At 39.5% G+C, this 15,054-nt stretch overlaps 1 protein-coding gene across 2 annotated transcripts in view; it reads right to left on the bottom strand.

The window, feature by feature from the left end:
* Window positions 1-15,054, bottom strand: part of LOC143279723 (protein Hook homolog 3-like) — a 38,179-nt gene that overhangs the window by 4,854 nt on the left and 18,271 nt on the right. The window contains exons 18-23 of one of the 2 annotated variants that reach the window (XM_076583844.1): window positions 14,076-14,271; window positions 12,704-12,817; window positions 10,721-10,825; window positions 8,927-8,998; window positions 7,100-7,242; window positions 1,123-3,679 (exon numbers count right to left, since the gene is read on the bottom strand). In XM_076583844.1, the coding sequence (XP_076439959.1) occupies window positions 3,649-3,679; window positions 7,100-7,242; window positions 8,927-8,998; window positions 10,721-10,825; window positions 12,704-12,817; window positions 14,076-14,271 (661 nt within the window). In that variant the 3' untranslated portion in view covers window positions 1,123-3,648. Of the gene's footprint in view, window positions 1-1,122; window positions 3,680-7,099; window positions 7,243-8,926; window positions 8,999-10,720; window positions 10,826-12,703; window positions 12,818-14,075; window positions 14,272-15,054 lie in introns of those variants that run through there. The other variant, XM_076583843.1, reaches the window with a different exon arrangement.

Here is a 15,054-nt window from a genome sequence, read left to right on the forward strand (position 1 = left end):
AGCAGCAAGTTAAGCAAGGAGAGCTCTCTCTCTCTCTCTGTATATATATATATATATATGTAATTGATTGATACATATATTCTTGTCAAGCCTGGTACCACTTGCTCTCTTGGAGAAATCAGCAGTTTTTAAGACACACACACACACACACACACAGCCTCCACTAGTCCAGAGTTGATATTATTGAAACAAATCTGTGTTCTTTACCGATATGAAATGAGAACAAAGGTTATAAATGAAAAAAAAAAAAATAAATAAAATAAAAATCAGCAAAGATGGGTGTTGTACAGTTTCATGCAAAATGCAGCTTCAGAAATATTACACACAACATGTGCACTAACCTGTCAACTTAGAAGCCTTCAGTGTGCTTAGGCTTTTTACAGAATTTTTGCTTTGATCAAGGAGTGAATAAAAAGATGGGATATTTCCTGTTCGAGTGTTTGGGGGAGATGGGTCTTCCTTGTAACAAGGTGGTAGAAACTGGTGTATCTGGTGATTAATTGTATGACACATATAGTAACCTGATACATATCAGGTTTACAATATCGTTAATGAAAAGAGAAAGGTGGGGTACTCTTTGGTCGTTTTGTTGCTCAGTGATTGCAGAAGGATTGGGGTGGGGGGACCCTGTTCCAAAAACAATGCACACTCCAACACAAAAGTTAGAAAAGTGAATGGTGAACTTCTCTCTTTCTCTCTCTCATTCACACACACACACACACACACGTATACACACACACACACACACATGTATACACACACACACAACAACAATAGCCCATACACACAAAAGAAATGCAACCTTCATTCTTTTCACAAGCATTTAATATTGTCTGTCAACAAAACATCATTTATTTGATCTTTAATAGAACAAGTTAATCCTTACATGTTATACATTACATAAAACACTGCCTTCTGTTTTATAAATGAATATGTCCACTGTGCCAGTTGCATAAAGCATTTTGGAACCTGAAATGACTTGCAACAGACAGTGGCAGAAACGAAGAAAATGAAATGTTCAGAAACTGTGGTTGTACTTTGGTGAACACAGAGAAAGCTGTCTTTCAATGTGAATAATCAATGAACAGCACTGAGAAATGAATAACAATTTGCACTTTCTGATTAAGATGTAATTTTCCTGGAACATTTTCTATCTATGAACAACAACAAAAAAATATGAAATCTCTATTTGAACATTATTTTAAAAACATTTTATTATTCTCAAACACACACACACTCAGAGTACACCAACATGTGAGAGCCAACACACACATACACTCACACACACACACGTCACATGCATGCAAGCACACACACACACACTTGCATGTCACATGCAGGCAAACACACACACACACACACAGTTGACTGCACACACAATATTATAATGTTCTCTCAGCGATGTCTATAAAATCATCCCTCAGTGCATGTTAGTCACTTCACTCACACATCAACATGGTCTAGAAATTAAATTGGTAAAAAGAACTAAAAAAACAACAAAGACCAATATAATATTGCTTTACAGACAACAGCACCAAACATCTGCCCTCAATCCCCACACAGGAAGACTTGAAAAGAGTGAATTGATAGCAGAGGTTGTTTTTTTGTTGTTTTTTTTAAATATTTTTATCACATCTCCAAAATGTAATGAATGAAATCTTGTAAAATGATACATTCTTTCTTGTACACATCCAAAAGCGCTCTTCCTTCAAACGGAAACGTTAACTGCTGCACAAAATATTACTCCAACCCTTCAATTCTCTTACAATTAAGCTGTGATATATATGCACACTATTACAGTTTATACTGTTATATATTATCACCTTATGCTAGACTTTTTGAGGCATCTGTTCATCATCTTAGGTCTGCATGTTCTTGTTCTTGTTGTTTAGAGTCCAGCTGACCACACAGGGCCATACCAGGACTTGGGTCTGCATGAATCATTGCATGAGCACATGGAAAAAAAACAACCACCTCATTTGCTTACCCTGTCAAAAACTTTTTCTAGTCAATCTACTGGTCTGCTTAACATAATTCCTTGAAGTCCATTCAGACATTTTGCTTCATAAAAAAAATCCTATCGTTCAACTGGACTCCTTAATATCTTTCCTTAAGTGCCTTCAGACATTTTGCTTCATAACAGATCCAATTATTCTGGAGGCATAGATGTAGAAGGAAAGTTCCCTCTTCACTACTGCAGCCAGTGCAAACTCAAGACTTCATCCTTTCAGATTTTACACAATAGCAATGAGCATGAGCCCTGCCTCAATGTATAAAGAACTCAAACCTCTGTGCAAATGCAAGAGAGTCTAGAAAACTAATGATCCAAAGATTCTGAGTTTGGAATCTGTATCACTGAACACCAGAAAGAGCAGCTAGATCTGCACAGATCAATTCTCTGTTATAAAACCACATGTAGGGAATAGACAACAATAAATCAATAAGAATGGTCCAGAATCTATACAGGAATACTCACTGCAATATTTCAGTTTCTAAGGTTTGCAAAATAACATTCTACACTGTAACTGATGTGTAATGCAAGTCATGATTCTTAAATATTCACACAGTAATGTTCCTGGCCCTAAAGATGTGCATCATACTTAGTAGTTTGCAATGTGATGGTCTTGGCTCAAAACAATCAATTTGTACGTCTATTACTTTACAACACCAAAGACCCGACATTTAATGTTTTTAAAATATGAATTGGTTCAAAAATATTTATATGATGACAGTTTGCTCGTTCTAAAGACTTTCTCTTGATGTACTAATTAATGTTCCTAGCTTTGTCATGTGGCGCTAAGAGGTGAGGGGGTTGGGCAGTTATACTTATAATCATGCTTGTTAAATTTTGAGAATCAATATTCCTAATTCTCAACTACCGCACTGTGATGTCACAGATCTGCTGTCAGTGTGATATTCCTGGCTTTTAGCAATGGCACTATGTGTTCAGAGTCCTAAAAGATTACAATAATGACGTTCTTGGATCTAAACACTTTGCACCATGATAACAAAGTCTGAAAACTTATTTATGTGTTGCCTTCCATTTTAAGATTTGCACTGAGTGACAGATTCTTGTCTTAAACATACACAAGGTTTCTGTCCTTGTTTTTAAAACAAACAAAGCATCTGCCTGTGACTATCTTTTGCGTTTACATGTATGGCTCATTTGCAATATAATGTTCAATGTCCAAGTATCTATCAATAATATTTCTGGCTCTTAAACCCTGCAGAAATTTACATTTTCTCTGCCTCTTTAAAGATATTGTCTATCTCAAACACACACACACACAAACTATGTACAGTAATCAGATTATCAAAAACAAACTGCTTCCAATACACAACTGCAACAAAATAGGCCTATCTAGATGTAACCTCACCAATGTGGATTTAGAAAAAGACAACAACAAAATAAAATGTAAATAAATATGATGATCCATTTGGCATTCTGACAATTATACTAACTAGTCAATTATACTAACTATGCAGCAAGAAACTAAAGAACAGCAGGAGCGCCAGCTGTGTACAGTCAGTATTGCCAAGTAGACAAGCACTTTCACTCTCCCTGCCCTATACTGGTCATTCAAAACATGACTGGCTTGAAAGCTGAGTGGATAGTAATAGTAAGATGGACTTTCATTCTGCAGATCCTCAAGGCCTGTGGTTCAAATCCTGGCAGTATCTGAAAGTTGAGAGTGGAGAATTTTCTCATCTGGAGGGGAAATGGAAAGAGATTTTTTTCTTATCTCTCAAGTCCATGTATGAGGAAACCTGCTAGATGCTTTAACCTGCATTGTCTGTATACCCACACAGACTATCAAATACACATGTTAAAAGATCCCTTAATATTCAATATATCAGTGTTCGGTCAATGAGATATGGAAACACGAACATACCCAATATGTGCCCTCCCCCTCCCTCCCCCTTTCGCTTTCGACAAAAAATTGTCAGTGTGGCTGTGAAGGGGGGGCTTGCAATTGCACATGATAGGATAGCAAGGAAAAAAAAAAGGAAAAAAGAAAACGACTGTGGCTGCCTGTATGATGCAAATGAGTCAGTGTGGGAGTCCCAGCCCAGGAAAACAGAAGGGAAAAAGACATGGGAAGCAAGTCATACCTTGAGATAGGATACATGGTATCAACTGTACATAAAACGTTTGTCCACAATGCAATGAGTAGGTGAATTCATGACAAACAAACAATGAACTGTTACACACACAGACCACTGTGATTTTCTACATGTTGAAATGTGGGTCACGAAATAACTGGATTAAAACGGATTGGAATAAAAGAAATATGCACTACTCCTCTGCAGTATCGGTACATGTAACACGCTAGATAATGTCCCCTTGTGGTGGAGTACATAATGAAATTTGACCAACAGATAAAAACAAAATAAAAATGAACACCCAAAAATGAAATGTCCTCCTCTTTGCACTCAAGTTGTAAAACAAAGATGCTGTTCACCCCTGACTGCAACACAACACATTCCCTCTTTCTCCTCTCCACTCTGTCACACAACACCAATTATAAATTCCATAAAAATCAGAAGTCTTTGGGAAAGAACTAAAGTGAACAAGGATAAAAGATCTGACATGATAAAATCACATACATAAAAGAGTCTTAAAAAGACAGCAATGTGGGCTCTTTTTTTTTTCAACATACATTATAAACGACCATCAGTACTCAAGTCACAGCATCATGTTTTCCATCCTGACTTATCTCCATTGCATCCCCACATACTCATGTTTCTAAAGTAGCTGCTGTCCATACCCTCAGACAGGATGGTGGCTAAAATCATGTACATGACACAAACAGAAACACAAAGATTTGGGAGGGAAATACCATGTGCTGAAAGCTATAAGATGGATGTTGGTCTATCTTAGAGACAATTTTTCTCTCTTGAAATTGTGTCTTTCCATGTCTACTGTACATAGGTCTGTCATGAAGTTATCACACAAACTGAGGATTATTTACAGGGTAATAAATAAGAGAAAGGCAAGCTACTAACATTAGGGGCACAATGCCCTCCAATACATTTGCCAAAAAGAAAGAAAAAGAAAACTAGAATTAGTCAAAGCAAATAAAAATAATACATGTTGTTAAAAAATCAACAAATATCTAACAAGGAAAATAAAAACGCTGTAAAAAGGACAAGAACAGCACTAAATATAAAACAGTAAGCTCACAATGTGTTAATGTAACAAAGAAATAAATAAAAGGACTGGAGAATCTTAGTAAGTTATTGATAAGCACATGAACAGAATATGGACTATGTTCACATCACAAAACATATGAACTCAGAAAAATCATAAATACACAAGGCACAGATCGTTAGGTGTTGGAGATAAAGAGAAACAACAACAAAAAAGAGAAGAAAAAAAAAGAATACTTGCTTGATAGGAAAAGAGAAGGAGCGCCCATTTAACAGTGGGCCATAACAGAAATTAATCGGACGCAATGATAAAAATGTTAGCAAGAAATCAATGCCTAACAATCTCACCAATTTTATAAATTAAGACTGTAAAACACCATTTTCTGATCACTGCCACAAGCACATGTGCAAAGACAACAAGTGTTAAAATGGTAAACCATAATCATGTACATGTGATCATCACCAAAACGTTTTCACAGGCAAAGTCATTCACCTCTCTGCTTTCTCCAGGTACACCAAGACTAGCTTGTACACAATTAGAGACAGACACATATCAACACTGGAACATAGCAAGAAGTCTACTGCTTTGAGATTAGTTATATTAGCCATAATTATTAGTGTCACCATCATGATTAAAACTAGAAACCAAGTCAAGCATAAAACTCAGATCTCATGAATCCTGTCGTCTCTAAAAACAACAACAAAAAATGGACATGGAGCATGGAGGTGCGATTTACATATCAAAAGATAAAACAAACTCTTAAACACAAGTAAACATAAAATCTAAAACTCGGACATCTCACAATCTCTCATTTTCCCCATGTCATAAACAGCTGGGGAAACAATACTTCATGCCTGTTGAAGCTGGTGTCCGTCAGTATAAAATGTTTTACTTTTGTCTCCCACCTAAAACCCAACTTCGTTTTTTCTGATAATGGAAGTAACAAACGGCAAACTGTGATGTCAACCAAACGTCCAACACACAGCAAACCAGTCATCATCACTGGGGAAAGCCAACAGAGTTGTCACAGTCACCAGTTCACTTCTCTTGTCATGCCAGCCTGTTTTTAGGAGTTACACCTTTTTTCTATAAAACAAACTAACTGTATGTGTACTTCCATTTTAACGTCTTTTCACAATGTGATATAAGACGATTTATATGAACAGCAGGAAGAAATGTATGCACAAAAAAAAGAGAAGCAGTTCAATGACTTATTTCGGACACAGGTGCACTAAACAGTCAAAATCGCGCTTTGAATTGGCAGGTGAATCTCTGGAATATTGTTGAATAAATAAATAAATGAATTCTGTGAACATATCATTAGTGAGAAAGTACATGGGGGATGGGATGGAGACAAAAATCTTCAAGAGCTCATCTAGATCATTGGACAGATTCACATGATCATGAATGCCAAGGTAATGGATAAATCTGAGTTAAAAAAGACAAGACTCATACTATAACAATAGAATTACTACAAAATATAAATCAATGTCGACCATCTCAGTCTCTAACATTATCATCCTCCCACTCTCCTACCCACCCCCAAACACATATTCTATCTCTTCCTCTCTCAGTCACATCCAATAACTCCTTAATGTACATAAAGATGATACACAAAGTACAATTTAAGATGGAGACAATAAATGCCAAGGCAGTATACTAAGATTTTAAAAATTGACATCCACAAACCAGATGAGGGGTGTGGGGGTGAAGAACGCAAAAAAACGACAAAACACAAACCTGACAGGGACATAAGAGAACAGGCTGTATATGAGTATTGCTAGTTACGCTGTGCTTCAAAGCAAAACGCAGCAAAAACGAGGGTCATAGAGACACACACAGACCACGGACACGGGGTCGACAAGGACGAGAGCGCGTAGCGTGTACAGCACAGCAAGGTGGCCCGGGGGGAGGAGTATGCAGGTGTGCGCAAAAGCACATGATCACCTGTTGGCGTTGCTGCTGTGTAGCGTGTTTATCGTCTGGGCGCGTCGGGCGGAGTGCACCTGGCGCTGGCGGGCCAGGAAGGACTGGCCCATGTTGTTGTTGGCCAGTCGTTCCTCTGCTGCCTGCCGGTGGAGCTGCATGCCCTGCCACGACATATGGGGATCCATTGTATTGTACTGTATTGTATTGTATTGTACTGTATTGTGCTGTACTGTATTGTGCTGTGCTGTATTGTATTTTATTGTATTGTGCTGTATTGTACTGTAATCCACTGTACTGTATTGTGCTGTACTGTATTGTATTTTATTGCATTGTGCTGTATTGTACTGTAATCCACTGTACTGTATTGTGCTGTACTGTTTTGTATCATATTGTACTATACTGTGCTGTATTGTATTGTACTGTATTGTGCTGTGTTGTATTGTACTGTATCATATTGTACTGAATTGTATTGTACTGTATTCTACTGTATTGTATTGTGCTGTATCGTATTGTACTCTATCATATTGTACTGATTGTATTGTACTGTACTGTATCATATTGTACTGTACTGTACTGCACTTATCGTATTGTACTGTATTGTATTCTACTGTATCGTATCGTACTGTATTGTATTTTACTGTATCGTATTGGACTGTATCGTATTGTATTCCTCAAGGAGGAAGGTGGCAGAATGGTTACTGCGCTCATCTGCCAATCCAGAGAGTCCATGAGGGCATGGGTTCGAATCCTGCTCTCATCCTTTCTCGCCAAGTTTGACTGGAAAATCTATCTGAGCGTCTTGTCGTTCAGATGAGATGATAAACCAGAGTCCCGTGTGCAGCACGCACTTGGCGCACTGAGAAAGAACCTATGGCAACGAGTGTCGTCCTCTGACAAAATTCAGTAGAAGAAATCCACTCTGATAGGTATACAAATACATATGCAGACACTCAAGGCCTGACAAGGTGCGCTGAGTTATGCTGCTGGTCAGGCATTTGCCTAGCAAATGTGAAGTAGCCTATAATATGGATTTGTTCAAACACAGCGATGCCTCCTTGAGAAACTGAAACTGTACTGTACTGTATTTATCTTGTCACAATAGATTCTTTTACGTGAAATTCAGGCTCCTCTCCGTCACTACCAGAGTGCCACCTGTTTTTTTTTCTTCTTCTTAACTTTGTTTTTCTGCCTCCAAGTGCATAAGCTTTCTGATCCAATGGATTTTTCTACAGAATCTTGCCAGGGACAATTCTTTTGTTGCCATGGGTTCTTTTAAGTGTATGGTGCACATGGGAGGTTATCATCTCATCCAAATGACTTGCCATTATTATACCACGCTGTCACAATGAGTGACTCACCACTTACCAGGTTATACCATGGTGTCACAATGAGTGACTCACAACTTACCAAATTATACCACGCTGTCACAATGAGTGACTCACAGCTTACCAAATTATACCACGCTGTCACAATGAGTGACTCATGACTTACTAAATTATACCACGCTGTAACAATGAGTGTCTCATGACTTAACAGGTTATACCACCTGTCACAACGAGTGACTCACAACTACCAGATTATACCACACTGTCACAATGAGTGAATCATGACTTACCAAATATTGCACTGACTGACTCGCGCCTTACCAGGTAAAACCACACTGTCACAATGAGTGACTCACGACTTACCAGGTTATACCACGCTGTCACAATGACTGACTCATGACTTACCAGATTATATCACACTGTCACAATGAGTGACTCACCATTTACCAGGTTATACCATGCTGTCACAATGAGTGACTCATGACTTACCAAATGTTGTACTGAGTGACTCACGACTTACCAGGTTATACCACGCTGTCACAATCAGACGCTCCTCTTCGTCATGTACAGCACGCATCCTCTCATGCTCCTTCTGTAAAAGGGCATCACAAGTCTTTCTTCAGCATGGATGACATTTTAACCACAGGCTTAAGTTCACTTTTCTTTAGTATGTCACATATTCTTCAGCATGAATTGACTCAAATGTCAGATTTTTTCTTTCAAATGTCCCTGCACTCCTCAAAGAGTGAAGAGGATTCTGTGACAATTGACATACACAAGTCTTTCTTCAGCATGGATGACATTTTAACCACAGGCTTAAGTTCACTTTTCTTTAGTATGTCACATATTCTTCAGCATGAATTGACTCAAATGTCAGATTTTTTCTTTCAAATGTCCCTGCACTCCTCAAAGAGTGAAGAGGATTCTGTGACAATTGACATACACAAGTCTTTCTTCAGCATGGATGACATTTTAACCACAGGCTTAAGTCCGCTTTTCTTTAGTATGTCACATATTCTTCAGCATGAATGGACTCAAATGTCAGATTTATCTTTCAAATGTCCCTGCACTCCTCAAAGAGTGAAGAGGATTCTGTGACAATTGACATGTACATGTCTGTCACAAATGTTTACATTTTCCAAGAAATGTTTTACAGAACACGCCTTCTGAATCATACATGATATAAATGCACTGACAGCCGCCAAGTGTTTGTTTTATCCACTAAAAATTTCTGTCAGTCACTGAAAACCCACTGATACAATGCATACAAGTATCACACTTGGACAAACTGATAAATCAAATTTAACACGAAAATTATAATGCCACATAATATATAAAATCATCAACAATAAAATTAACCAAATTATCAGTCTTTCCCTTGGCAAACGTACATTAAAATGAAAAGTAAGAAAAACCAAAAAACGACACACACTGATTATACACAATGACGCACATGTACAACCACACATACACAGAGACATACGTCAAGGCATACATTCATACACCTATATTCCTTTATCTGCTCCCACCCAGCCCAAGGAGGCGCAATGGCAGCTGCCTGGGTATTCAACTTCTGATTCAGAGTTCATCAGTCACCTGGGTTTGAGTCCCCAGTTGGACACTGTGGTTGTGTCCTCAGGAATGGCACTTCACTCCCATTTTCCTCACTCCAGCCACAGGGGAATGGGTATCCGACTTAAACTGGAGATGGGTTAAAATGGCAGAAGGAGAGGACTGGAATGTTGTTTCACTGCCTTGATGGCCGTATGGGGCACTTAAAGGAAATTTTCTATCTAAAATTACGTTTAAATAACATACTTACCGTGACCCAACTAGCGCAGACTCCGGCAGGGGTCTGACATTCCTGTCTTGTGCAAACTATCCGCCTATGCGGAGAAAACGAAAGTACTATGGCCGATAACCTCCCCTTTGTCCCCCTGGCTAGCGCCCTCTTTTTCCAGCAGCCATTATGACTCCTGTTCCTGTGCTCTTCATACGGCTAAGTTCTTTCGTATTTTCTGTCTGTCGATTCTCTGGCGTTCTTGTTTTTTGCCAAATTTTGTCTTCAACCAGGTCACATAATTATATGGTTCGACTGGGAGATCGGGCTAAAAGTAAGGCGCGATCGCAATTGATTCATTTAACCTGAACTTGAGCCACCCTATCACCACATGAGCCAGTAGAGTGAATTGCCAGCCCGTCTGTGCCCTGTCCCTGTTTTTTTTTTTTTTTTTTTTGCTTTTTGTTTTTTGTTTCCCTAGTTTAAACGTCTTTTCACTGGTCAGTGAAATCATTTCTCAGTCCCTGTGCTCACCTCTATGTGGTTGATGTACTGGTCTTTCTCCAGCAGCTGATGCCTCAGGGACACCAATTCTGGGGACGTCTCCAGTGTCTGGTTCATGTCCAGACTCTGGATCACCTGCAACCACCACCACCACCACCACCACCACCGTCACACACCAAATACAGCCCTTCATGTTTTTCACTCCATGAAATTATTCCCTTTCACAAAAAACAACAAAAACACAAAGGACATCTGTGCAATGCGGATCACAAAAAATCTTGTTCCATATAAAAACTGTGTAATATTTAAGAATAATGGTGTCACATGTGCAAGGAAAACCACAATTAAATCATCCACAACACTCAGTAAAGCATAATGTATAAGAAATATACAACTGAATGCTACAACAAGGATGGGTTTTTTTTCTTTTCTTTTTTATCAATCACAAACCCATATCATCATTATACAATTGTCCCTACTTGATTTGTTTTAAACTCTGAGAAACAGAGGTACAAACCAAAGTTACTATGAACCTTAAACGAATGACTCATTTTTTTCAGTCTAATCACAGGTACATAAAAAAAGAAAGAAAAACCAAGAACAAAAATGATTTGGTCAGCAAATATTTGTGTACAATAATTGCATGTGCCTGTTAACACTGCTGGCCACACAGAAAGTCTGGTATCCATCAAATGAAATGTGCACAGAGATGAAAGTTTTTAGAAATAAATAAAAGATAAAAGAGACCAAAAAAAAAGTTCTAAGAAATAAAATATGAAGAACCAATTTCTTTCATGTCTTAATCTTGTTTATGACCACTTCTAGCCATCATTTTTGATGGCAGAGCACTTTTTCTCCACTCAGACTATTTAGAGACAGTGGCTAGAGAGGTAAAGCCATGGCAGACTATTTAGAGACAGTGGCTAGAGAGGTAAAGCCATGGCAGACTATTTAAAGACAGTGGCTAGAGAGGTAAAGCCATGGCAGACTATTTAGAGATAGTGGCTAGAGAGGTAAAGCCATGGCAGACTATTTAAAGACAGTGGCTAGAGAGGTAAAGCCATGGCAGACTATTTAGAGACAGTGGCTAGAGAGGTAAAGCCATGGCAGACTATTTAAAGACAGTGGCTAGAGAGGTAAAGCCATGGCAGACTATTTAGAGACAGTGGCTAGAGAGGTAAAGCCATGGCAGACTATTTAGAGATAGTGGCTAGAGAGGTAAAGCCATGGCAGACTATTTAGAGACTGGCTAGAGAGGTAAAGCCATGACAGACTATTTAGAGACAGTGAATAGAGAGGTAAAGCCATGACAGACTGTTTAGAGACAGTGGCTAGAGAGGTAAAGCCATGGCAGACTATTTAAAGATAGTGGCTAGAGAGGTAAAGCCACGACAGACTATTTAGAGACAGTGGCTAGAGAGGTAAAGCCATGGCAGACTATTTAGAGATAGTGGCTAGAGAGGTAAAGCCATGGCAGACTATTTAGAGACAGTGGCTAGAGAGGTAAAGCCATGGCAGACTATTTAGAGACAGTGGCTAGAGAGGTAAAGCCATGGCAGACTATTTAGAGATAGTGGCTAGAGAGGTAAAGCCATGGCAGACTATTTAGAGACAGTGGCTAGAGAGGTAAAGCCATGGCAGACTATTTAGAGATAGTGGATAGAGAGGTAAAGCCATGACAGACTATTTAGAGACAGTGGCTAGAGAGGTAAAGCCATGGCAGACTATTAGAGATAGTGGATAGAGAGGTAAAGCCATGGCAGACTATTTAGAGATAGTGGATAGAGAGGTAAAGCCATGACAGACTGTTTCGAGACAGTGGCTAGAGAGGTAAAGCCATGGCAGACTATTAGAGATAGTGGATAGAGAGGTAAAGCCATGACAGACTATTTAGAGACAGTGGCTAGAGAGGTAAAGCCATGGCAGACTATTTAGAGATAGTGGTTAGAGAGGTAAAGCCATGGCAGACTATTTAGAGAGACAGTGGCTGGAGAAATTCAGCCCTGAACTCACATTCTTGGCCTTCTCAAGGTAGCGTGTGTACCGCTCTTCCATGGCTTTCATCTCCTCATCTTTGCGAGCCAGCCTTTCCTGCAGTGCCGTCATCTTCTCTGTCGTGCTGCTCAGCTGTTAAAGACATCAACACACACCATGAACTTTCTCTGAATACTTGGCAAGCTATTAGAATGTTCATGCTTAACAGGTGCTCAATATAAGACAATCAATTCAATTCAATATAATTTATTGTCTGCTTCAATCAAAACAGAAAATTCTCTTCTGGCTCACTCAAAATACCCGTCAGCAAATATCAAAGAGAAAAACGAATAAATGTCACACCGTTCCTTGATCACCACGCACACATCAGTTATCGTGTAAAAAGAAAAACATTTAAGTAAGATACTACTACATTATAAGATAAGAGTGAAACAATTGTGAAACATACTAACATTATTCTAATCTGGGTTGGGCCAGGAATCGTCAATATTAATTTTCAGTTTGTTTCCCAAGGAAGTGTCACTGTGTTTTGACAAATCCATAAACACCATACCAAATCTGCTAGTCAAATGCCTGACTAGAAGCAGTACTCAATGCACTAGTCAGGCCCTGAGTGTATGCATATATATCTTCTTACCTAGCAGAGCGGATTTCTGCCAGAGTAAAACGCTTTTGTTGCAATGGGTTCTTTTCCAGTCTGCCAAGATTCAATATTCAATACACAGGAATATGCAACCTTTATCTAAGTTGTTGAATTCAGACATGAAAACTGAGTTTATGTGGATTCTTTCAATGGAACCTGGATTCAGCAACAGGAATCAAGTCTGAGGAGAAGAAAAAAAAGTCCATCTGGGCAGACCTCTGGTCTTTAACAACAACCACAGAAAGTTAAAGTACAATGACAACACAAACAAAATGCCCCCCACCTCTGATTTGACCTGGTCCATCTGGGCACACCTCTGGTCTTTAACAACCACAGAAAGTTAAAATACAATGACAACACAAACAAAATGCCCCCCACCTCTGATTTGACCTGGTCCATCTGGGCACACCTCTGGTCTTTAACAACAACCACAGAAAGTTAAAGTACAATGACAACACAAACAAAATGCCCCCCACCTCTGATTTGACCTGGTCCATCTGGGCACACCTCTGGTCTTTAACAACCAGCATTCAAGTACTATAACATGAACAAAATGCCCCCCCACCTCAGATTTGACTGGGTCCATCTGGGATGACCCCTGGTCTCTAACTACCACAGAAATGACAACACAAGCAAAATGCCCTCTACCTAAGATTTGACCTGGTCTATCTGGGCAGACATCTGAGTCTTTAACAACACCCGCAGAAAGTCAAAGTACAATGACAACACAAGCAAAATGCCCCCCACCTCAGATTTGACCTGGTCCATCTGGGCAGACCTCTGGGCCAGCTGCAGTTCTTTCTCCTCCAGTTTCTGTGTCTGCTCCGTGATGCGCTTCTTCATCTCCAGCACCTCATTGGAGGAGGCCGTGGCCGTTGTCTGCTGCTTCTCCTGGAGGTCTTCCACCTGGGCCTGGGTCTCCAATAGTCGCTGGTTCAGTAACCTGCACAAAGGCCACAGACATTTTTACATGGTACTGCATGGGTGCAATAGTCGAGTGGTTAAAGCGTTGGAATTCCAATCTGAGAGTCCCGGTTTCAAATCTCAGTGACGGCGCCTGGTGGGTAAAGGATGGAGATTTTTCTGATCTCCCACGTCAATATGTGCGCAGACCTGCTTGTGCCTGAACTCCCTTCAAGGGTCTGTGTATGCAGAAGATCAAATATGTTCGTTAAAGATCCTGTAATCCATGTCAACATTCAGTGGGTTATGGAAACAAAAACATACCCAGAATGCACACCCCCAAAAACAGAGTACGGCGGGGTAAATATACAAACCAGTCACACAAGTAAAATGTTACATGTATGTCTGAGTGTGTAGGTGTCTATGCCTAAAATCTGATTGACACAGGAAACAAATGATGCACACCAAATGGCAGCTGTCAGTCAGCTCTACTCAGGTAGGCAACCTGTTGTGCAAATGCCCCGTGTTTGTAAAGCGCTTAGAACTTGGTCTCTGACCAAGGATAGGCACTATTTAAATATCATTTCATTCATTCATTCATTCATGGTGTTGGGATGGTTTCAGTTTCAAGGTATCAAAGCATGCAGACAGATCCATTTAAACACTACATCACATCTGCTGTTAAAAAAAAAAAAGAAAAGAAAAAAAAGGCAGCAGACGCATAACCTTTGCATATACCCAACAAACCGATCAGAGTTTGTTGGGACAAAAGTCTACATCCAGCCTGAAAGTGTGATCAGTGTTGTCAACTGTTCATCAAGGA

The sequence above is a fragment of the Babylonia areolata genome, chromosome 3, assembly GCF_041734735.1.
Source record: "Babylonia areolata isolate BAREFJ2019XMU chromosome 3, ASM4173473v1, whole genome shotgun sequence".
NCBI classification, from domain to species: domain Eukaryota; kingdom Metazoa; phylum Mollusca; class Gastropoda; order Neogastropoda; family Buccinidae; genus Babylonia; species Babylonia areolata.